The sequence below is a fragment of the Myotis yumanensis genome, unplaced genomic scaffold (genome assembly GCF_028538775.1).
Source record: "Myotis yumanensis isolate MYYU_CA2020_CCGP unplaced genomic scaffold, mMyoYum1.0.hap1 SCAF_9, whole genome shotgun sequence".
Lineage (NCBI taxonomy): Eukaryota > Metazoa > Chordata > Mammalia > Chiroptera > Vespertilionidae > Myotis > Myotis yumanensis.
This window is the reverse complement of record NW_027223760.1, coordinates 49,632,234-49,655,535: the sequence shown is the minus strand read 5'-3', so window position 1 is coordinate 49,655,535 and position 23,302 is coordinate 49,632,234. Positions and strand designations below refer to the sequence as shown.

General features: G+C 41.3%; 1 protein-coding gene across 2 annotated transcripts in view; it reads left to right on the top strand.

Moving 5' to 3' along the window:
- The window catches only part of SLC25A13 (solute carrier family 25 member 13), a 163,786-nt gene that overhangs the window by 74,586 nt on the left and 65,898 nt on the right, over window positions 1–23,302 (top strand). For both annotated transcript variants that reach the window (XM_070424312.1, XM_070424313.1), the window contains one exon: window positions 5,699–5,838. In XM_070424312.1, the coding sequence (XP_070280413.1) occupies window positions 5,699–5,838 (140 nt within the window). The remainder of the gene's footprint in view (window positions 1–5,698; window positions 5,839–23,302) is intronic.

Below are 23,302 nucleotides of genomic sequence, written 5' to 3'. Positions count from 1 at the left end.
TAATTTGAGTCAGTGTAGGTAATTTGCCTGATGTCACTCATTAGTAAGAGGCAGAACTGACAGTTTCAGGTTTTTTAAAAGTAGCTTCATTGCACTCATTTGAAGTATAATTTAGTGGGTTTTTGTATATTCGCAGATTTGTGCAACTATCGCCACAGTCAATTTTAGAACAGTCTTAGGCAATCACTAATTTACCTTCTGTCTCTATGGACTTGCCTATTCTGGACATCTATAATAATAGTCTATAATAATAAAAGGGTAATAAAAGGCTAATATGCTAATTAGACCGAACGTCCTTCCGGTCTCATTGCGGATGAAACCAGGGCCAGAGTGAAGCAGCCCGGGTCCCGGGCGCCTGCCATCTGCAGCCAGAGGGAAGCCTGGGTCCCATGTGCCAGAGGGAAGCAGGTGCCAGCAACCAGGGGAAGGAAAGCCTACTCTTGCACGAATTTTCGTGCATTGGGCCTCTAGTTTCATATAAATGGAATCATACAGTGGGTGATCTTTTGTGACTGGCTTCTTAGCATAATGTTTTCAAGGTTCACTCATGTTGTCACATGTAACAGTACCATATTCCTTTTTATTAATGAATAATAGTTCATTGCTATGGATAATTATTACATTTTGTTTATCCATCCTTCAGTTAGTGGACATTGGATTGTTTCTATGAATACTCCTATGAACACTTGTGCACAAGCTTTTGGGTGAGCTTATATTTTCATTTCTTTTGGATATATAGCTAGAAGCAGAATTGCTGAGTCATATGGTAACTGTGTTTAACTTTTTGAAGAACTGCTAAACTGTTCCAAAGTAGCTGCATCATTTTACATTCCCACCAGCAGTGTGTAGGGGTTTCCGTTTTTTTCATATCCTCACCCACACACATTTATTATTAGTGGAGGTTAAGTGGTATCTCATTGTGGTTTTAATTTACATTTTCTTAATGGCTCATAATATCAAGCATCTTGTCATATGTTTATTGACCATTTGTATATGTGGGTTTTTTTTTTTTTTTTTAGGAATATCTACTCCAGCCCTGGCAGGCATTACTTAGTGGTTAGAGCATCAACTCATGCACCTAAGAGCACATACCTGGGTTGCAGATTCAATCCCCAGTCCCGGATGGGGCATGTATGGGAGGCAACCAATCCATGTGTCTCTCTCACATCAATGTTTCTCTCCTCTCTCTTTTTTCCCTTCCCCTCCTTTCCTCTCTCTCTCTCTCTAAAATAAATAAATAAATATAAATAAGTCAATCAATCAATCAATTAATGGAAAAAAAAAATCCTTGGGTGAGGATTAACAAAAAAAGAAAAGAAAAATATCTACTCAAATCTTTTGCCTATTTTGTGATAGTTATTGATATGTTCCAGAGTTCTTTATCAGATAATATGATTTGCAAAAATTTTCTCCAATTCTGTAGTCTGTTTTTTTACTTTTGTTGAATACAGAAGTTTTAAATTTTGAAGTCCAATTCACCTGTTATTTTCCTCCGTTGCTTGTGTTTTTGGTGGCATCTCTAAGAAACCATTTTCTAATCTAGAGTACAAAGATTTTTGTTTGTTTTTTTTCCTCTAAGAATATCACAGTTTAACCTCTTTATGTTTAGGTCTTTGCTCCATTTTGGGTTAGCTTTTGTATGTGGTATAAGGTAGGGTTCTAACTTTTTTCTTCTGCGTGTGATATCCAGTTGTCCCAGCACCATTTGCTGAAAAGACTAATCTTTCCCTAGGAATTGTCTTGTCAGCCTTTATGAAAACCAATAAACCATAAGTGCAAGGTTTTATTTCTTGACTCCCAATTCTGTTGCATTTGTCTATACGTCTATCTTTATGCCAGTACCATACAGTCTTGATTACTATAGCTTTGTAATAAATTTGAAATACAACTTTGTTATTTTTTTTCAAGATTGTTTTGGTTATTTTGGGTCCCATATGAATTTTAGGATCAGCTTGTCAATTTTTGCAAAGAAGCCAGCTTGAATTTTGATAAGGATTATACTGAACCTATAGATCACTTTGGGGAGTATTTCCATTTCAACAGTATTAAGTCTTCCAATCTGTGAGCATGAAATGTCTTTCTATTTACTTGGGTCTTCATTAATTTTTTTTAAAGGTATTTTATAGTTTTTAGAGAATACGTTTAGCATATCATTGGTTAAATTTATCCCTAAGTATTTTATTCTTTGTGAGGCTATTGGATTTGGAATTGTTTTCTTAATTTCATTTTTTGGGTTGCTTATTTTCAGTGTATGGGAACACAATTGATTTTTATATATTGATCTTGTATCCTTCAATCTTGCTGGACTCATTGAATAGTTTTTTAGTGGATTCCTTAGGGCTTTCTATATACAAGGTCATGTTATCTGCAACCAGCTTTTAAAAATAACAATCTTTCTACTACAACTGTACTCTGTAGCCTGGGAAATTTATTAACTTGGGGGAAATTAGTTGACTTTGAGGTTATATTTAGGAAAGAAAAGTTGTCACTTTGTAGTTGTCTTTTTGTCACTGAGAAAGAAAAATACAGCAGACTTTTAGGCTCAAAACATTTGTAGAGAAAGCAAAGTCCCACAAATAAACTCAAAGAATCCTTGAGCTTATTTGGTGAAGTCTTGCTTTAAATAATATCACCATTATCGGTATGCTATGGGAACTTCCTATAGTCCTTCCAAACATAATTTGTTTGGCACAGACTGAAATAACAATGATTATACTTTAAGAGATAAGCATTCTAATCTGTTTTTACTTTAAGTAGGATTGGGTGAGCTATGAAAAATATGAGCTTGAATGTCCAAAATATATATCCAGTGCTTCATTCATATTCCAGTGCTAATTCAGTTTTGCTTCTTTGCCTCTGTGACCTCAACCTGGTAAGATTTTAAGAACTTGTGTGTTAGGCCAGGAGAGACCTTCTTCTAATTCTTTTGAAGTAAATGATAAATCTGCCAACTAATGCTTATTTGAAAGCTGTCAGCAGGTGAGTTATGAGTTATAGTTATGTATATAGTACACTGAACTGTAAGTTACCAAGAAAACCTAAAACACTTTGAGTTTCCTCTTTTCTGTCCAGGAGTACAAGTTAGGTTTGCAAAAGTCGGGGAATGGTAAAGGTTTAGTGATAGGATGGCCCTAAGGTTGACGCCTAGAGTTTTTCTTGGTAAAGCTCATGGAATTTTCCACAGAAGCCCGAGTACAGAGCAGAATTTCAAAACCATTTTGGTTTATTTGTTTCTGATTTTCCCACTATAAGATAGGAGGCATATTCTTACCTTTCATTGTCTCACAAGGCATGGAAAAATCTTAAACAGTACAGGTCTGTAGGGTTGCCAATTTGTAGAGTTGAGATTATCTTAGGGATCACATACTGCTCTCTCCTGTAGTGTGACTAGATTTCAGTACTTCAGGCTGACATTTGCATGAGAAGTGAGCTCTGTGGAATAGCGGAAAGGCTCTAGCCTTACTACCTTCTGTTACTTTCTGTGGGTTAATACCTCCTGTTACTTTCCTTCATGGAAAGGAAGGACCTCATTTTTGACAGCTGCCCTATGATTATTACATTACCACTTAATTTCATCAGGATGCTTGAGGGAAAGGAATAATTATTTCACCGGAATAATAATTATTTCACCGGAATGCAGAAAAATAGCCAGAAAGCCATTATTGTTTGTATAGTATTTCTCTAATGTTTTGTTGTACTGTAAAATTTTATTTACAGTGTAAAAAATTGTGTTTTTTCTTTTGCATCTTTGTCATTGGAACATCAGTTCTCATTGGATAATTTATTGTTCTAGATTAGAAGATTGTTGGAGCCTTCCTTAAACCTCTATTGGGCCTGCTTTACATAGATCTATAGAATTTGATAACTGGACAGGAGCTACAGATTATCTGAGTTAATATCTATTTTTACCACTGAAGACTTCCACATTCATAGCCATGAGAACAATACCTGGCACAGTGTGAGAGCCTATAAAATATCAGCTACCATTTAGTACAATCTGAACCCATTATTTGAATTCGAATTTGATAATTTCTTCTCAGGTGTTTTAGAGCCGAAGAAAACTTGTGGAGTCTCCCTCTACCTAATTCTTTTCACTGAGGACCACCCCTCCATCTCCGCAGGTCCTCAGGGAGTCTTTCCTTTTGTAAAAAAAAGTCCAATTCTTGGTTCATTTCATTTTTCTTATGTCCTATCTCCTTTCCCCCCCTAGAAGTAGAGAAGACAGAATAAATTCAAAGAAATTGAGGGTTGCCCTTTAAAACTTTTTATTTTGCTGTCAGGGCCAGCCAGAGGTTTTCTGCCACCTTTCATAAAATTTATGCCTGGCATAATTCTGATTTTTACTACCTTCTCTGTGCAAATACACACCCAACCTTAATGCTGGTGGTGGCACTACTGTTTCTTCATGGCAAGACTTTAAAATTTTCTGGAAACTTGAAACTCATGGAATAAAATCTTGTGGGTGTCATGGGGGTGGAAGTAGGAAATTTGGGGGAAACAGTGGAAATATGTGCCAACGTTTTTGGCATCCTTTATAGGACTAACGAACTTTGCTCTTTTTTCTTATTTTAGACGCAGGTAAGAAACAAGGTATGAGGCACAGTTTACTCATAAAAATAAGCAGGTTTAGTAGTTATATTTGACAATGTGAAGGCCAGGACAGATTTCATTAATATAATAATAACCTGTATTCTCTCTAACCTCCAAACACACACTTTTGGAAAGGTGGGAGGAGGGGGTGGAGAGGGGCAGGGAGGAGGAGGAGACTAGCAAATAAAAACATGAAGCTTTAGAAAAGTAAGGGTTTTCATATTGTTGTTTTCTTTTCTCTGTCAGTCTTCTTACAGTTTTGTAGTAGAGGCTAAAAAGAGGTGAAGAACCAATACTAGCACATTTGGTAGCCCATCTTAAAATGGGATAATTTGAACCATTTGAGAACTTCTGTCAAGCTAAACTTATGCCGTGGGAAGTTAAAAAATTGGGCTGCTGGCTTTTCTTCCCACCACCTTTGTCTTCAAGCGTGGCTTGATAAATAGTGGAAATTTCTAAAGTTCAAAAAAGGTCTTAGTGCTGTTGAATATGTGCTTTAAGATTTATCTAACTGATTTCTAAATCCTCAAAAACGTTTCAATAACTCGATAAAGGACGGTATTTAGTGTCATATGTGTTTCTGTATGCACAGGGCTGGGCAAAAGTAGGTTTATACTTGTAGTACACATAAATAATACAGTAGTTAATAAATAATAATACAAGAGCAAACTCTGTTTTTTGTGTACTTACAACTGTAAACCTGTTTTGGCCACCCTTGTATATGTTTCCTGCTACTGAAGATTGAATTATATCCATTATGCCTAGAAAATAATTTTTGTTGAAACAAAACATATGAGATTATGATATTAGATATATAGTTTATTACTTTGATTTAGTTTCCTACTTCCTTTTACAGGTGTGTGTGTGTGTGTGTGTGTGTGTGTGTTGTTTTCCCCCCTTTATATGGTAGGATTATTAACTTTGATTTTTTAACTGATTCCATGAGGATTCCAACTTTTATTTCTGCCATGGTTTTATAATCTGTGTGTTTTTTTTTAGTTGAGTTACCTTTTATAAGAAGAAAGTAGCAATGTCCATTTAATAGCAGATTTTATAAGAGCGAACCTGAGTGGCTTTGTTTTAATCAACCTTTCTTTTCTCTTTTCAGAGGACGTTAAACAAGTCTTTGAACAGACCACAATTCATCAACGTATTCCATTTAACTGGGATTCAGAATTTGTGCAACTACATTTTGGGAAAGAAAGAAAGAGATGCCTGACATATGCGGAATTCACTCAGTTCTTGCTGGTAGGTCTCTTGAAAAGAGTAAATAAGTGAAACTGGGGTCCTGGTTTACTTTGGAACTCTGGACCAGACCATCCCACCTGGAAACATTTCTCCAGCAGGGTGTAGAATGGGCTCCCACAGATTGGGTGGGAGCCCTTTCCCAGGAAATCAAGTGATTTGATCAAAGATCATGTAAGTCAGAAGGGGCAAACTTGGAACTTCAACTCTTGACTATGACTAGATCCACTGCTATTTACCAATACTTCATTTTCCCCTGAGAAATGGGTAGATGTCTTTATTAGCATCTAACAGTACTATCATTTCATCTGAGGTCTTGCATAGACAAGGCACAGAGTCTGGAATTTGGCTGCATGTTGGAGTTACCTGGTGAGCTTTAAAACTGTCATTGCTTAGGCCCCACCTCTAGAGAGTAGATTTGGTTTGATTTGGGGGGGGCGGGGAGGCTGACAATCTGGGCATTAGGACATTTCAAGCTTCTTAGGTGCTTCCTTTGAGAACCACTGTTGAAAGGGCACCTGCTGTCCATGTCCAGGGCTGAACATTTCTCTAGGAGTCGTCGACATTTCTCTAGGATGTGTCTGGCCTCGTCACTCCTGCTCCCCGCCGCCTGTTCCCCGCCACAATGTGATCGTATCACTAGACCACTGATGATGCCAAAGAAAGAGTAGTAAGAAAACAGGATTATAGTGTACTTTTCCTTTTGAAGCGTACTTTTTTTTTTTTAAAAAAAAAGGAGAGAAATACTGATAGTGACCTTTTATTGAGTACCTGTATGTGTTAAGGGTTTTCCAGGTATTACTTCCAAGTCCCATAGGAACTCTGAAAGATAGCTTTCATTGTATGAGCAAGGAAACAGGTTCAGAGAATTGAAGCAACTTTCCCCAGAATAGCCAACAAGTAGGTAATAGAGGCACAACATGAATCCAAGGCATTACATTTCGTTGGATCATTCACGGAACTTGAATATTGGGCATAGTGAGAAAAACAAACCAAAAAGTTCATCTTTTGTTAAGGTCACATCCTCAGGAAGGATTTTTGAGGATCTGCCACATCTCAGGCCCTGTTAGTCTGCCCCATTTTCTTATCTTCCTTCTAAGGCATAACAGATTGTTCCTTGATCGAGGTCAGAAAGGATAAGAAAGCATATTCTATATTGATTGGCGAAAGTTAGGATTAAAGGGGGGTTGGGAGAGAGAGAGAGAGAGAGAGAGAAGAAAGCTGAAGCATACTTTTTAAAATGTTTTCTTTTTTTTTTTAAATATATTTTATTGATTTTTTACAGAGAGGAAGAGAGAGGGATAGAGAGTCAGAAACATCGATGAGAGAGAAACATCGACCAGCTGCCTCCTGCACATCTCCTACTGGGGGTGTGCGCGCAACCAACGTACATGCCCTTGACCGGAATCGAACCCGGGACCTTTCAGTCCGCAGGCCGACGCTCTATCCACTGAGCCAAACCGGTTTTGGCGAAATGTTTTTTTTTTTTAACTATGACATTAACATTTAGCCCCAGACACCATTACCTACTTGTGGGTCTATATGATAAACCACTCTTTCTTTTGGATTTTTAGGCATTTTTTTTGTTTTTCTAACAATTAAATTTGATATTTTATTAAATGTAATATTTTATAAATGTTTTATTGATTGATTTTTTGAGAGAGAGAGAGAGAGAGAGAGAGAAACATTGATTTGTTGTTCCACTCACTTATGCATCCATTGGTTGATTCCTGTATATGCCCTGACTGGGGATCAAACCCACAACCTCAGCATATTGGGACAATGCTCTAACAAACTGAGCTACCTGGCCAGGACTTTTAAATGCAATAGTTTGAAAGAGTCATTTAATGGGATTTGTTTGCTATGTTTAAATTCAAGGTCTTTTTTTTTTTAATTTTTTGAGGAAATTTTTTTAAATTAAATCTTTATTGTTCAGATTATTACATTTGTTCCTCTTTTTTCCCCCCATAACTCCCCTCCTCCCAGTTCCTGCCCCACCCTCCGCCCTCACTCCCCACCCACTGTCCTCATCCATAGGTGCACGATTTTTGTCCAGTCTCTTCCCGCATCTCCCACACCCCTTTCCCCCGCAAGAATAGTCAGTCCATTCCCTTTCTATGTCCCTGATTCTATTATAATCACCAGTTCATTCTGTACATCAGATTATTTATTCACTTGATTCTTAGATTCACTTGTTGATAGATGCATGTTTGTTGTTCATAATTTGTTTCTTTACCTTTTTCTTCTTCTTCCTCTTCTTAAAGGATACCTTTCAGCATTTCGAATAATACTGGTTTGGTGGTGATGAACTCCTTTAGCTTTTCCTTATCTGTGAAGCTCTTTATCTGACCTTCAATTCTGAATGATAGCTTTGCTGGATAAAGTAATCTTGGTTGTAGGTTCTTGGTATTCATCACTTTGAATATTTCTTGCCATTCCCTTCTGGCCTGCAAAGTTTCTGTTGAGAAATCAGCTGACAGTCGTATGGTTATTCCCTTGTAGGTAATTGAGTTTCTTTCTCTTGCTGCTTTTAAGATTCTCTCTTTGTCTTTTGCTCTTGGCATTTTAATGATGATGTGTCTTGGTGTGGTCCTCTTTGGATTCCTTTTGTTTGGGGTTCTCTGCGCTTCTTGGACCTGTAAGTCCATTTATTTCACCAGGTGGAGGAAGTTTTCTGTCATTATTTCTTCAAATAGGTTTTCAATATCTTGCTGACTCTCATCTTCTGGCACCCCTATAATTCTGATGTTTGTACTCTTGAAGCTGTCCCAGAGGCTCCTTACACTATCTTCGTATTTTCGGATTCTTTTTTCATTTTGCTTTTCTGGTTGGGTGTTTTTTGCTTCTTTGCATTTCAAATCTTTGACTTGATTCTTGCGCTCCTCTGGTCTGCTGTTGGGTGTCTGTATAATATTCTTTATTTCAGTCAGTGTATGCTTAATTTCTAGTTGGTTCTTTATCACAACATCGAGGGTCTCATTAGATTTCTTGAGGCTCTCATCAAGTTTATCAGCAGTTTCTAGAAAATTATTGAAAGACCTTAAAAGTGCGTTTTTTACCTCTATATCCTCCATTTCTGTCATGTTTCTTTGTCTCCGCATTTTTTATGCTTTCTTGGTGCACCCCCTTGTGGTCTTTGTGCGTAGTCTTGTTGTAGTTAAGCCTTGATTGTTGTTGGCAATACTGGGGGTGAATTGACCTCCAGGCTAACTGGCTATGAGAGTCAGCTGTGTCTGCAGTGGGAGAGCTTCTGTGCTGGATCTCTAGGGCGGTGCTAATCTAGCCTTTGTCTGAGGCAATCCGGCAAATGCCTCTGTGCAGGGCTTGGGTGGGGCGGGTCCCAGGGGATCTACAGGGCGGGTGGAACGAGCAGTTATGGCTGCTCTCAGTTCTGTCCCCAGCGGCTCTGCAACCACTGCAAACCTTGGAGGGAAAGCTGCCTTCCCGCTTCTCCCGTTTGAGTCTGGGTCCCTAGAGACTTGCCCGGATCTGGAGCTCAGAGTCTGAAACTCCCTCCCGATTGAAAACAACAACCGCGCCCTCCGCCGCCGGCCCGCTCCACATGCACTCCGCACCTTAGTATTTCACTTCAGCACTGCGCCTCCTCTGAGGTATGGTTTCCTCTTTCCTCCTAGTTGTAGAATTTCCACTCAGCCAGCCTTCCTGTGGTTCTGGATGATGTCCGTTCCATCTTTTAGTTGTATTTTTGAAGTGATTGTTCGAGGCAACAAACTCCGGCGTTAACCTATGCTGCCATCTTGTTTGTTTTTTTTTTAAATTCAAGGTCTTGAGGAAAAATTTTGCCAGAGAAACCACCTTCTGTTCTTTGTCACTAGTAATGTCAGCAGCAGGTACCCTGATGTCCCTGCCTCTCTTGTGTGCCCGAGACCTCTCCGAGCCTTCTGAGGAGTGGGTGGAAACAGATGTGGGGTGGAGGTGGAGGTGGAGGATCCCAGGGGCTCACACATACACTGCCATGTGCTCATTCAGTCAGCGTTTTGTGGCATCCATACCTTGGCACAAGCATATGTAATAGGTTGACTTTAATAGGTGCTTCTCATTTTGACTTTCACTGGTGGTGTTATGATGTATGAAGGTGTCATGCTATTTACTCTGCTTTTATTTTCCTGGTCTTTGGAACTTTACAACAAGATGTCTTAAACCTGCTTTTGTAGTATTCTTTAAAAAACATGGGCATGTCTACGAATCCCCACGGGCAGTTCTATATCAACATAAACCTATGTGAATAACTCAGGTGGAGAATGGAATTCAACTTGGATTTTTACTGTTGTTTATATAAGACACTGGCATGCAGTTGGAGGGGGTATTCATTTTGATGAGGAATAATTACAATAATGCAATTGAGACAAATGCCTCAAATTGACTTTATGGAATACAGCCTAATTAACTTTGAGTCTTAATGGGATGTTAGCAGTAGTAAGGTTGATCATGTTTTTCTTTAAGCAAATATCAATTATGCTGCATTGAGTCGGCTGTCTACCACTCCCAGCGACGTCTAGGTCTTTCTCAAGATGTGGAGAAGTCAGTCAAAGACGAGATGACTCAGGGATAACTGATGAGGTTTCCTGCTTCACCGTGTAGGGCATTCACTAGAGTTTGACTCCACTCTCTAATGGTGAGTGGACCCATCCCACAGTGTCCTGCCTTAGGATGGTTTTGACTTTGTAGCCCAAATGCACATGCTCAATTTTTACTAGGTTCAAATAGCTCAGGTAAGGCCTGCTTTTATGTCCCACTCCAGGCCCAGATTGAAAGGAAGGAAGGGATGCATCATAATAGACTTTATATGAATGCCAATGGAATGCCAGTTTTGATGTCTGCAGTTGGGTCACGCCCCCCGACCCCCCTCCCCCCCCCCCCCCCCCACACACACACACATGAAATGTTTTTGTTTGCTTCCTTTGAACTTTTGTCTGGATTCAGGGAACTTCTTACAGATAGAAGTGAACTCAATCTCCTACGTTTCAGACTCTTGCTGTGTTAAGCATGCACCCACCCCGCTGCTTTAGGGCAGGGCTCGGAGACAGAGGCACCAGCTCCCTGGCGCCAGGCTCAGGAAAGCAGACACTTGGCTGCTGGAGACGTGAAAGAACTGCCACCGTGCATGCTGCTACCTGTTACCTGCAGCCACAGGAGCAGCCGAGATGTGCTTGTGGCTTCAGGAGTCTGGGCAGTACGTAGAGACGGCGCTGCTCCATCCCACTGAAGGTTCTGGAAGGTAGAACCTTCAGCCACTTGAATCCGTACACTCTTGTGTGTTACCTATGCTTGTGTGGTCGGTGGACAGTGCCATGCTCTGCATGGTCAGATTTTCTTTCCTTCGTTAATAAAGGTTTTACTTTGTGATAATTCACCATGTGGCTGTGAGGACATCACATGCGCATCTGTGTACCGTCCGGACCAGCTGCCCACCCACCGAGACGGTGCTGGTCACAGGCATCCCTCGAGTGCTGAGTTGGTGTGTTGTTTTCTATATTTTGGTTATAAAGTTCATAAAGTGGTGAATACATTTGATATTCTTTGAACTAAACTTACCTTGTTTATACTTCGCATCTAAAGTGTAGTGTTGAAGTAAGCAAAGCCTCCTTCCTGGAGTCTTGTTCCCAGGGAAGGGTTTCAGAAGGGGGTGGGGCCACAGTCCTGTGACTGCATCATTGATACCGTGGCCCTTGCTGCTGCAGATTTTCATGCCCGGTTCTATCATCTCCACTTCACGCAGGAGTGGTGGCGTGTGTGTGTGAATGTGAACACAGTGTTATATGTGGGTAGGGATGTGTATTTTAAAATATCCTATAAACTTTCCACTCACCTCTCTCTCAGCTCCGAGAGCAAAGCTCTAATTTTATGGTGGCTAAGCTGAATAATTCATTGTAACATACTGAAAACAGTATTCTTAGAAAAGAATTTGGAGAAGTTTTTGTGTCCTCTGTCTGCCAGAACTCCTGTCCATGTAACATCAAACTCTCTACCCTGTTTGGAAGTTTTTCTTGTGCTGTGATTATTACTCACTTGGAAAAAACCACTCAATTCAGCAAGTGTTTGCTGAGGATGCAGGATTTACTGTGAGGGCCAGAGTGCAGAGATAACAACTTTGGAGACACTTGTATTAGTCTAAGGGTTGTTCCTGTGTTTTTCTGCCTGATACTAGTAGTTCCAAAGAAACAATCATAAACAGTATGAAATGTACACCCTATAAGATTACTCTATTTTATTTTTTTATTCTCATCTGAGGATATTTTTATTGATTTGAGAGAGGAGAGAGAGAAACATCGATTGATTGCCTCCCATATGCATCTGGACAGCAGATTAAACCCACAACCTAGGTATCTGCCCTGGCCAGGAATTGAACCCACCAACTTTTGGTGTATGGGACAATGCTCCAACCATCTAACTGCGTGTTGGTTATTCTCTTGTGGCATCAACCCTTATGGCAAATATAAACCTGAAATTAGCATTCAGAGTATGGTTAGAGCAGCCATCCAAAGTACGAACTTAAAGGGCACATACCAGCATAAGGTTGTCTAGTTAACTGCCCTATTTTACAGATAAGGAGATTGAGGCCTTTCACTTTACTAGAAGCTCTTAAGAGGTGTCTCATTTGTAATTTTGATTTGCATTTCCCCAGTGACCAATGATGCCAAGCATCTTTTATGTCCTTATTGGCCACTTGTATATCTTGTTTGGAGACATGTTTATTCAGACCCATTACCCATTTTTATTAGATGGCCATCATAGGCAACTGTGAGCACAGAGTTAAAGGCCTCTTAAACTCCTCTGCCAAAGTATTCTGTGGGGTCGTACTAAGAGTCATTCTAAAAAAAAAAAAAGTAGAAATAGTAACAATCTCTATAATTTATAAAGTGCTTTTAAATATTCTGTTTCTGATAACAGCATCCCCCAAAACCCTGAGGAGTGATTATCATTATACCCTATTATATGCAAAAGAATAAACAGGCTCTAGGGCAACATTTTGCATTTACAGGTAATTTTCTGGGGAAAATGCTCATGTCTTTCATTAGGTTCCCAAAGTTATACCCCAAAAGACTACAGAGAAACTGTTCTAGAGCTTAGCTTCTTCCATAATAAGATCACAGGCATGTAAGGGATTCAAAAGTACGATGCTGTTGCCACTATAGCATGCTGTCTGCAAGGCCCAGGCTCCGAAGGGTTCATCTCTGAATGGGGCGTACAGTCAGGCACTGCCAGACGTTTAACATTTCTGACCCCTACCAGATATGACCATTAAAAAGGTATGTGTTCCTGTTCTTCCCATTTACTTTTTGATAGTGTTTTGTAATCATAGGCATATATTTCACACATAGTTATTACAATTTAAATATAATCCACCCATAGGAATTTCTAGTGGCTCCAGTCTCTTAATAGGAAAGTCTAGGATTGCTACCAAATCCAATATACATAGGGTGTCCCCGCAACAATGTATACACGCACTTTGAATAATTATAAAGGCAGTGGTTATTAAAATACATTTCATTTTCAAAATTGAGCTATCAGCTGTTAAAGCATGATACATTTTTGGGGACATCCCATACTTGAAAACTATTGCTATTAGCTGCCTCCCATAGAGCGTTTTCCAGCTTAGATAGTGCTTTGATTTGCGTTTGTCCTTACAATCACCTTTGGTGTCAGGCAGTTGCTATTGTTTCTGTGTGAAAGATGAGCACACAGAAGCTTGGAGAAGTTGTCTAGATTTGGTCATGATGAGACAGGTGGAACTGACATTGATTTTAGTTTTCCTAAATCTCTAACAGTGTTTTATCAAATGTCATATAAAATTTTTCTAAAGTGATTCTTTTAAAAGATGGAGTTCTGGGCCTCTGTCCCCACCAAGGATCTGCTTCAGTAGGTCCTATATGTATTGGGCCTAAGAAACTGCTTTTTAAGCAGGCATCCTGAACTGTGCCATTCCAGGTGGTCCACATTGAGAAACACTGGTCTAGCCTCTGAACCCCTGACTGTTGAAAGCACAGAACCTGGTCTTCATCCCAAGGTTGATGGGGAGCTCTGAGAGGCACACATGATCGGATTTGTGTTTCAGAAAGATCACTCTGGTTATTGGGTGGAAGTCAAATAGAGGGGGCTCTGATGAAGGGGAGGGGGGCCGCTTAGTTCCTCCCAATCCAAGACAGAAGCAACTATGGCCTGGGCTGGAGGTAATGGTGATGAGCCAAAGTTAATTGGTCCAAGAGAAGTAAAAGGGGTAGACCTGACCAGGCGTGGTGATAAGATGAGGTCAGTAAGGATATGCAGAACTCATGGTTGAATCGTTTTGGGCTTAGGCAAGTGGGGGGGGTGGTAGTGGTTTGCTGAGATGGGGTGTAGGAGGATAAGGAGGAGGCAGTTCTAATGAGGGCTGCAGAGCAGTGCTTAGCTTGTAATTGCCTTTCATGTGTGTGATGCTGGGTTGTTCCAACCTCCTCTCCTCAGTTCCTTGGAGTAAGGTTGATACTCTAGGATCTCCGCCTATGGCCCCACAGACCTAGGCATTTCCAAAGAATTCTGTTTCCCACTTTATGGAGCCAGGGCGTTTATTCTGTTTCCAGAGGCTTTGAAGAGGAATCATCAAGAAATCAGCAATGCTGTAAATTGGAGGAGATTTTGAAGTTGGGGTTTTATTAGTTAGCTAAGAAACAGGATGGCTGACTTGGGAGGGAATTGAACTAAACATTATCTGTAATGTCTTCTCATCAAATAGCATTTAAGGATGAAGTTACCTGACCCAGTGGAGAGCCCCAATCACAAAGGTGGTGTGAGTGTTTACCTTTATTCTGGTTGCCCTTTTGTCAGAAGAGGATGAGGAAACCCAGAGAGGTGAATCATAGTGGGCAGAGCTCGGGGTAGAACCTAGGAATAGAGCTGCGTCTGGTGTCGCAGACTGGCCACTCATATTGGTAAGGACCCTTGATGTCAGATCACATGATCCCCATGGCAACCCTTGTTGGATACCAAAGCATGTTCATGCTACTATGCAGCTGAACAAGTTTGGTTTTTTTTGTGAAGTCAAATTGACCATTATTTTGGCTTATGGGTCGACATGACCTACCGATCTGCCCAAGTCTTTTCTTTGTAAAATGGACATTTTGGTTATTCAGGTTCTGGTAGTTGCCACATATCCCTCGGCCACTGCTCCCAAGTCAGCTGTGGTCTGGACTTTCTGGTCACCATCACTGTGTTTTGCTGTTATGCTTGTCATGGCATCCTGGTTTAAGACAAAACTTTCAACACAGAAGGCTGTAGATTTTAAAAATTTAGAATCTTCACCATCAATCAAAACAAAACATAACCTTCAATCTCTGCAACGTCAAATTCTCAAGCTTTGGAACTGATGGAACATTTTGGGTGTTAACAAAAAGCAATCCCTTGTACTAGACCTTGCTGAAGCCACGATGTTTAAACAGCTCAGTGGATAACTAGCAAGGTCCTTCTTCGGATTGAGTAACCTGAGCCATTTGTGCCTCCCCGTTGTCCCCAAACTTGCCATTTGTATTAGTTAAACTACCATGGTCGGCAAACCACCTCGCGAGCCACATGCGGCTCTTTGGCCCCTTGAGTGTGGCTCTTCCACAAAATACCACATGCGGGCGCGCACGTACAGTGCGATTGAAACTTCGTGGCCCATGCGCAGAAGTCAGTATTTTGTGGAAGAGCCACACTCAAGGGGCCAAAGAACCGCATGTGGCTCGTGAGCTGCGGTTTGCCAAGCCGCAGTTTGCAGACCACTGATCTAGACCATGGATCTTTAGTAGCTGGAGATCTTGATTATATTTGCATTTTTAACATGTGAGTGCTTTTTATGTTGATTTTAAGTCGAACCAGATGGGATCTGCACTACAGGTTGGCTCCTGTTTCATCAATACATTTTGAAGTTCCAAAATGAAATGAATAAAAGTAGCTTTTATGAGTAAGAGTTGTTTGCCCTCAGCTCTTCCAGGAGATTAGATTGTGTGTTGTGTCCAAATGAAAGGCATTGCTAGTTTGGCGATGGGTAACCACAGAGGTGGTAAGATCCTGGTCACTTGGAAAATCAGATGCAGGACATGTCATTCACATTGTGTTTTCTGCTCTCAGGGAAAAAGAAATCAGCGTTTGTTGTGCTGTGTTGTGTCTGTGGCGTTAGTCAGCTTGCTGTTTTGTTGGACAGCCTGTTGTGCAGGCTTTTACAGTAACATCCTGGTAAAAATGAACATTCCATATGGCATCTCCCCAGCCATTACCCACTGTGAAGTTTAAGGTTAGCTCAGAAGAGCAAGGAAATTTAGAGGGAAAAGCTCAATTCTTGGTTTTTGCCGAAGTGTTGCTTGCCTGCAGTGCCACAAACCCTGCTTCTAAAGACCCTTTGAATTAAAGGCCCCACACAGTGAATTAGGGATAAAATTTCACTGCGAACTGACTGCATGGGCTGAATATGGAAAGCACAGGAAGATGTTAAGAATGCGAACTACTTGTCTCTCTACCTATTCCATTGCTGAGTTCCATTGTTACTCTTTAAAAATATGTGGATCTTTAACTAGAATTTTTTTCTTCAAATCAACATAGGAAAATGAAAATAAAGTGGGTACTTATATATTAAATAGTGTGCAAGTTCTGATACTGGATGTAATATAGAGTTGATTTGAAATAGGGCTCAATGTGATGCCATAATTTATAAGCACACCTTCTTTATACATTTTTGTTCCTTGTTTTTTTTTTAATGACTTGCCATTTCCCCAGAATTCTTCTATGTCTCTCCCCCCTCTCCCCCACGCCAAAGGAATTCTTTTGAATCAATATGTTGCTGGCAACTCCCTGCTTTTTTTTAAAGTTTTAGATTTTCTTTTAAATTTCAAAACTGTACAAAACACAAAAATGCAAACTAGCCAGGGGTCTTTTTTGGTGTTCGTGGCTTTATAATACAAATCATCTGGATATGCCGCTTGTTTTGAGGGTCTATTGGTCTAGGTGTTTTTGTTCCTGATAAATTGTTCTCAGGCCGAAGCACACACTTGCATGTCTGAATAGAGGCAAAGAGAATTTTTGCATTCAAAGTATACCCACTTGAAAATTGGAGATTATTAAGGAAATGACAGGCCTGGAACTATTAGAAGCGTGAATGTTAGACCTAACGTGGTATAACCCCTCTATATGTTTATTTCAGTAAAGCTAGCAATTTTGAAGACTTTGATTTTTCCCCTCCTACAGCAATCTGAATGGGTGTGTTGAAGTCTTTGGAAACAGTGGCCATAAAAGCCTATTCCGTTCATTGTTAGGCACTGGAATAGAAGGAATGGAAACAGTCACTGGCAGGTATTAAAGGAAAAGTGGACCTCCTTGCCTGTGCTTGGGCAGAACTGCCGTGGCGATAGCTGTGCAGCTCCCTGCTCGGGGCCTTGGCCTCAGGTAGAGGAGGGCCCTTCTCTTCAGCAGGCACCCCTTTACCTGGCACTCACAGGAGCTCTGTTTGCAGAGCTGTGCCACCTCCTGGGGGTTGCACAGTTTCTTGGCCCAAGACTTCACTGTCAGTCAGTACTCACTTATTTAGGAATCAGTTCCTTTTTTGTCGTCTGCCTGCTCTTTGTATGTGCTGTAGCATGACCTCATCTATTTCTACAACTGTTACTTTTTTTCTCTTCGTTTTTGGTAGGCCTGCCTCTGAAAAGAAACGTGTCGGTTAGTTACCTGGAGCTTCAGAGCCAGACCACATGGGCAGGGGGTGGGTGGGTGGGAATCCAGTTTCATCCTTAGCGTCATGTGACCCACGGCTGCTCTTTACCTCAGATTACCATCTGCGAGATGGAGGTGATGGTAGGCCCACCTGGTAAGGATGTTGGGTGGATTGGAAGAGATGAAGAAAGAAAGCACAGCAGTCCCTGGAGCATAGCAACACTTAAAAGCAGTAAACGTTAGCCTTTGGGGTTTCTCCCTAAAGCCCTGTTATCTACATCTCCCACATTTATGTTTCTACCTGTACCTCTAGCTTTCTTTTGTTTGTAGCTTAACTTTTCTTTATAACTTAAACTCATCTCACTCCAGGTTTCTCATCATGGCCAACCATCTCATCGCTTCCCCCTCAAGTGTTCCCCTTTGTGGTAAAGGCTTCTGTCTCCCCCATCATCCACAGTGGGCATTCTTTGAGACACATCTTGCTCCTATTTTTACATACAAACGAGCACCACAACTCTTCTTTACATCTCTTTTCCAGCTATCTGTCCCGATAGACTTAGGATCCTCTGACAGAGATTTTACCCAAGGCAGCTAAAGTCAGTAGTGTGAAAATCTCAGTTTTGGAATCAGACTCCTGGCTGTGTGACTTTAGACCTGTTACTTAACCTCCATGAGCTTCAGGAGCCTTTGTAAGATGAAGATAATATTATTACTTCGAAGAATGATTGTGAGTCTTTTTCTTTTGTTTGTTTGTTTTTTTGTTTTTTTGTTTTTAATTAAATCTTTATTGTTCAGATTACATTTGTTCCTCTTTTTTCCCCCCCATAACTCCCCTCCTCCCAGTTCCTGCCTCACCCTCCACCCTCACTCCCCACCCACTGTCCTCATCCATAGGTGCACGATTTTTGTCCAGTCTCTTCCCGCATCTCCCATTCCCCTTTCCCCCCCAAGAATGGTCAGTCCATTCCCTTTCTATGTCCCTGATTCATTATAATCACCAGTTCATTCTGTACATCAGATTACTTATTCACTTGATTCTTAGATTCACTTGTTGATAGATGCATGTTTGTTATTCACAATTTGTATCTTTACCTTTTTCTTCTTCTTCCTCTTCTTAAAGGATACCTTTCAGCATTTCGAATAATACTGGTTTGGTGATGAACTCCTTTAGCTTTTCCTTATCTGTGAAGCTCTTTATCTGACCTTCAATTCTGAATGATAGCTTTGCTGGATAAAGTACTCTTGGTTGTAGGTTCTTGGTATTCAGCACTTTGAATATTTCTTGCCATTCCCTTCTGGCCTGCAAAGTTTCTGTTGAGAAATCAACTGACAGTCGTATGGGTACTCCCTTGTAGGTAATTGAGACTCTTTCTCTTGCTGCTTTTAAGATTCTCTCTTTGCCTTTTGCTCTTGGCATTTTAATTATGATGTGTCTTGGTGTGGTCCTCTTTGGATTCCTTTTGTTTGGGGTTCTCTGTGCTTCTTGGACCTGTAAGTTCATTTCTTTCACCAGGTGGGGAAAGTTTTCTGCCATTATTTCTTCAAATAGGTTTTCAATATCTTGCTGTCTCTCATCTTCTGGCACCCCAATAATTCTGATATTAGTGCGCTTGAAGCTGTCCCAGAGGCTCCTTACACTATCTTCGTATTTTCGGATTCTTTTTTCATTTTGCTTTTCCGGTTGAGTGTTCTTAGCTTCTTCCCATTTCAAATCTTTGACTTGATTCTTGCGCTCCTCTGGTCTGCTATTGGGTATAATATTCTTTATTTCAGTCAGTGTATGCTTAATTTCTAGTTGTTTTTTTATCATAGCATCAAGGGTCTCATTAGTTTTCGTGAGGCTCTCATCAAGTTTATTAGCAGCTTGTAGCACATTATTGCAAGCCCTCAAAATTGCGTTTTTTAGCTCTATATCCTCCATTTCTGTCATGTTTTTTTGTCTCTGCATTTTTTATGCTTTCTTGGTGCACCCCCTTGTAGTCTTTGTGTGCAGTCTTGTTCTAGTTGAGCCTGGATTGTTGTAGTTAATACTAGAGTGATTTGACCACCAGGCCGACTGGCTGTGAGAATCAGCTGTGTGGAAAACTTCTGTCCTCTGAAGAGGTGCTAATCTAGCCTTTGCCTGAGGCGAACCGGCAAATGGCTCTGCGCAGGGCTTGGGCAGGGTGGGCTCAACAGGGCGGGCGGAGGGAGCAGTTATGGCTGCTCTCAGTCCCGTTCCCAGAGGGTCTGCTTCTCAGAACCCCGGCAGCCGCTGCAAACCTCGGAGAGAAAGCTGCCCTCAGATTCCAACTGATGCCGGACAATCCCGCTTCTCCCGTCTGAGTCTGAGTCCCTAGAGACTCGCCCGGATCTGGAGCCCAGAGTCTGAGACTCACTCCCGACCTAAAACGACAACCGCACCCTCAGCCACCAGCCCGCTTTGCGCGCGCACCTCGGTACCTTTATATTTTCCACACTGTGCCTCTTCTGAGCCTCGGTATGCTGTTCTCTTTCCTTCTAGTTGAAGGGTCTCTCCTCAGCCAGCTTTCCTGTTGTTCTGGGTGATGTCCGTTCCGTCTTTTAGTTGTATTTTTGAAGTGGTTGTTTGAGGCAGCAGTCTCCGGTGTTTACCTATGCTGCCATCTTGTTGATCCTCCTGATTGTGAGTCTTAAACGAAATACTACCTTTGGAGTTCTTGGCATAGTCTCTGGCTTGTAGTAGATGTTTAAACCTTCAGCTTTTACTGTGATTCCCCACCCTGTCTGGTCTTCATCTCCTGTGGCTGTTCAAGATGAGTCAGCAGAACTGCTGTTTCTTACTCATGATTTTTTTTCCCTGGAAGGACTCAAATGACTTATGTTGGAAAGGACCTTAGAGGTTTTGAAACCATTCACCTCTACAAAAATCAAAGCTACCATTTATTAAGTGCCTGTCATGCATGACTCCTCATTTTTACAACCCTGTATAGTAGGTGTTGCCGGGGCTCTAAGACACAAACACACGGCCCTGAGCCCTCCCAGCTGGGAGTGTTGTGACTGATATTTGAGCTCTGCCCATTCATTCCTGTTTCAAACTTTAGATCTTGTCTGTTTCAAACTTCAGATTTTTGTCTTCATAACATATTGCTTCCATAAACCCCTGTATTAAAGTAAATAAAATAAAGTAATTTCTTGACATATGTTCCTTAGTTGAACAGATACTTCAAAAGACTGGGAGAGAAACTGCTACTTTGCAAAGTAGTCAGTCCAATTTATTGCTGAATATTTAGACAGGTTAAATACTTCTGTGCTTTGTGCTAAAACCTGATCCCTATATTTTCTCTCCATTGATTTATTTTTAAGAACTACAGAAAGTCAGTATAACATGTTCCTTTTCTTTTTTCTTTTTTTTATCTGATGATAGTCCTTTAACCTTTAAATATTTGAATGTAACTTGTTTCTCCCATTGTTCTCACCTCCCATTGCTTCTTCCATTGTTCTCACCTCTGCCACATGGGTGAGGAGTTTATCCATTCTGGTCCTCTTTGTTTTAGAAATGAACACTATCTTATGTATGTTCTATTCCATGCATAGCAAACATTCTCTGTCCCAGTTTTATCCCTCTGGGTTCAGATCTAGGAACCATTAGGGTCTCGGTAGCCCTAAGTCCACATTAGGTTGTTTTTAAATAGCTTCAAAGGCGCCAGTGGAGAGCTTGAAGTGACTGCCGTGTGTATGGAGCCTGGATATTTATTGCCAATGTCATTCATTCTCAAATTAAGTATTTATAGAGTACCTATGAGTTAGCTCCCAGGGCCTCCTCCTTTGTCTTTCTCCTCCTCAGTTTCGTGGGATTGTGAGAAAGTGAGTTCTGCCCTCCATCGTGTCTGCTATTGTTGGGCAGACAATGCTGGCACTCTGAGCACATAGTTTTGCGTTAATAAAAAAAGTATCAAGAATTTTATTGTTTTCTCATGAAAACAGGCAACAGAAAAATCTAGAGCATTGAGAATAATTTAAAAGGAAATTGTATTTTATCTGTTCATAGCTATTAAGATTTCTAAGTGTCAACTTCGTGATCGGATTCCTGCCAGCAGCATTACCGGACTCCCCATGAAGTAGAGTGCAGTATTAGGAGCATTGTCCCAGGGGAGGAACTGCCTGGGTTTGAATTCCAGCTTTGCTGCTTCCTGTCAGTGAGGCCATATTTTCAACTGCTACAATGAGGTGAATAATGGTATCTACCTTGTAGGGTTGCTATGAGCACTGAGTGAGTTTATTACTATAAAGTGCTTGAGAACAGTGTCCGGCACGTAATATATGCTCACTAAATGCTGTATCGTGGTGGTAGCGTTTGAGGTCATAGTTTCATTTCTTCACCCAGAAGAAGAAACAGTCACAACATAAACAGCTGTTTTTCGGAAGGCACCCACATCTGTAGTAAGCTTCTTTTAAGTCTATGGAAACACCTAAATGTTTTTACTCTGGCCCATTATGTAGAGGCCTGTGTAGGTCTGGCTTCTTGTTTTTTGTGTGGAATTTATAATGTCCCCAGTCTTTAAGAGCTGTCAGAAATACATTCTTAAGTTGTTCATCATTAGGGTTAAAGGTGCTTTCTTGTTTCATGATCGGGGATCCCTGCCAGTAAATGTTTACTCGTGGAAGCTCAGACACAGAAACGTGTAGTGACACCATCCTCAATACAGGTGTACTCGCTGCCCTGCAGGGTGGGCGCCACCCCCACTGTGGTGTTCCTTTCCCACCTGACAGTCTGGACAGGAGGGTCTTAGTGTGCTTTCTGAGGAGGTGGGGTGGCCAGGGAAAGTGATGCTGTTTTTGTTATAATGGTCTGAGGATCCCTAAGACTCTGAGTTATAAACGAGGGGAAACGGTACATAACTGAACACACCTTCTACTACCGTTGAGAGTAATCTCGGCTTAGGATAGCTTTAGCAGTGGGTCTGGATTCTGTGTTCATTTACTTTCAATTGAATACATACTGTGGCCATTCTTCACAAGGCGTTTAACAGGGTTTTTTTCCGCTTAAATTGGAGGCAGTTGTTCAGAGAACCCCATTTTGTTTCATGGAACATGATTTACTTATTCAATTGGTTTTATAGTTTTATTTTGATTCTATTTATTCTCTGGTTTACTGAGTGCCTACTATACCTAAATCATTCTGCCTACACCATGATTGGGATGAACAGGACATATAGTCTCTTTTCCCTGGAAAGGTAGGGAGAAAGGCAAGAGTGTAGGGTGGGAAAAGGCAAGTCACACCATTGACATTCAAGCAGGGGGCCAGGTGAGCAGTTGTGCTCAGTCCGGAGGCCTAGATACATTGACCTAAGAGGTGGCATCTGAGCTGCGCCTGGAGGAGGTGGTAGGATTTCAGGGACTAGAGGACAAAAGCTACTGTCAACGCTAGGTGGAGGGAAGAGTGTAGGCAAAGGCCTGCCTGTGTGGAATGTCTGGCGGGCTGGGCGTGGGGTGCTGGAGACAAGGCTGAGAGTAGCTCCTTGGAGGACCTTGAGCACTATGCCCCGGAGACGGGTCTTCATGACGAAAGGCTGTCAAAGGTTTCTGAGGAGGGGATGGAGGTCAGATCTGAGATTCTGAAAGGCAGCTGTCGACGCGTGTGTGCAGGATGGACAGCAGAGGTCAGACAGAGCGCCAGCGGGCAGGTGGACCCAGTGTGGGAATCAGGCATGGTCCGGGGAGGGCTGGGAACAGTGGCATCAGGAGTGAAAAGGAGAAGATACATTTGAGGGAACTTTCAAGGGTTTTGGTAACTGGTTTTCTCTGGGGGAAAGGAAGTTTGAAGAAT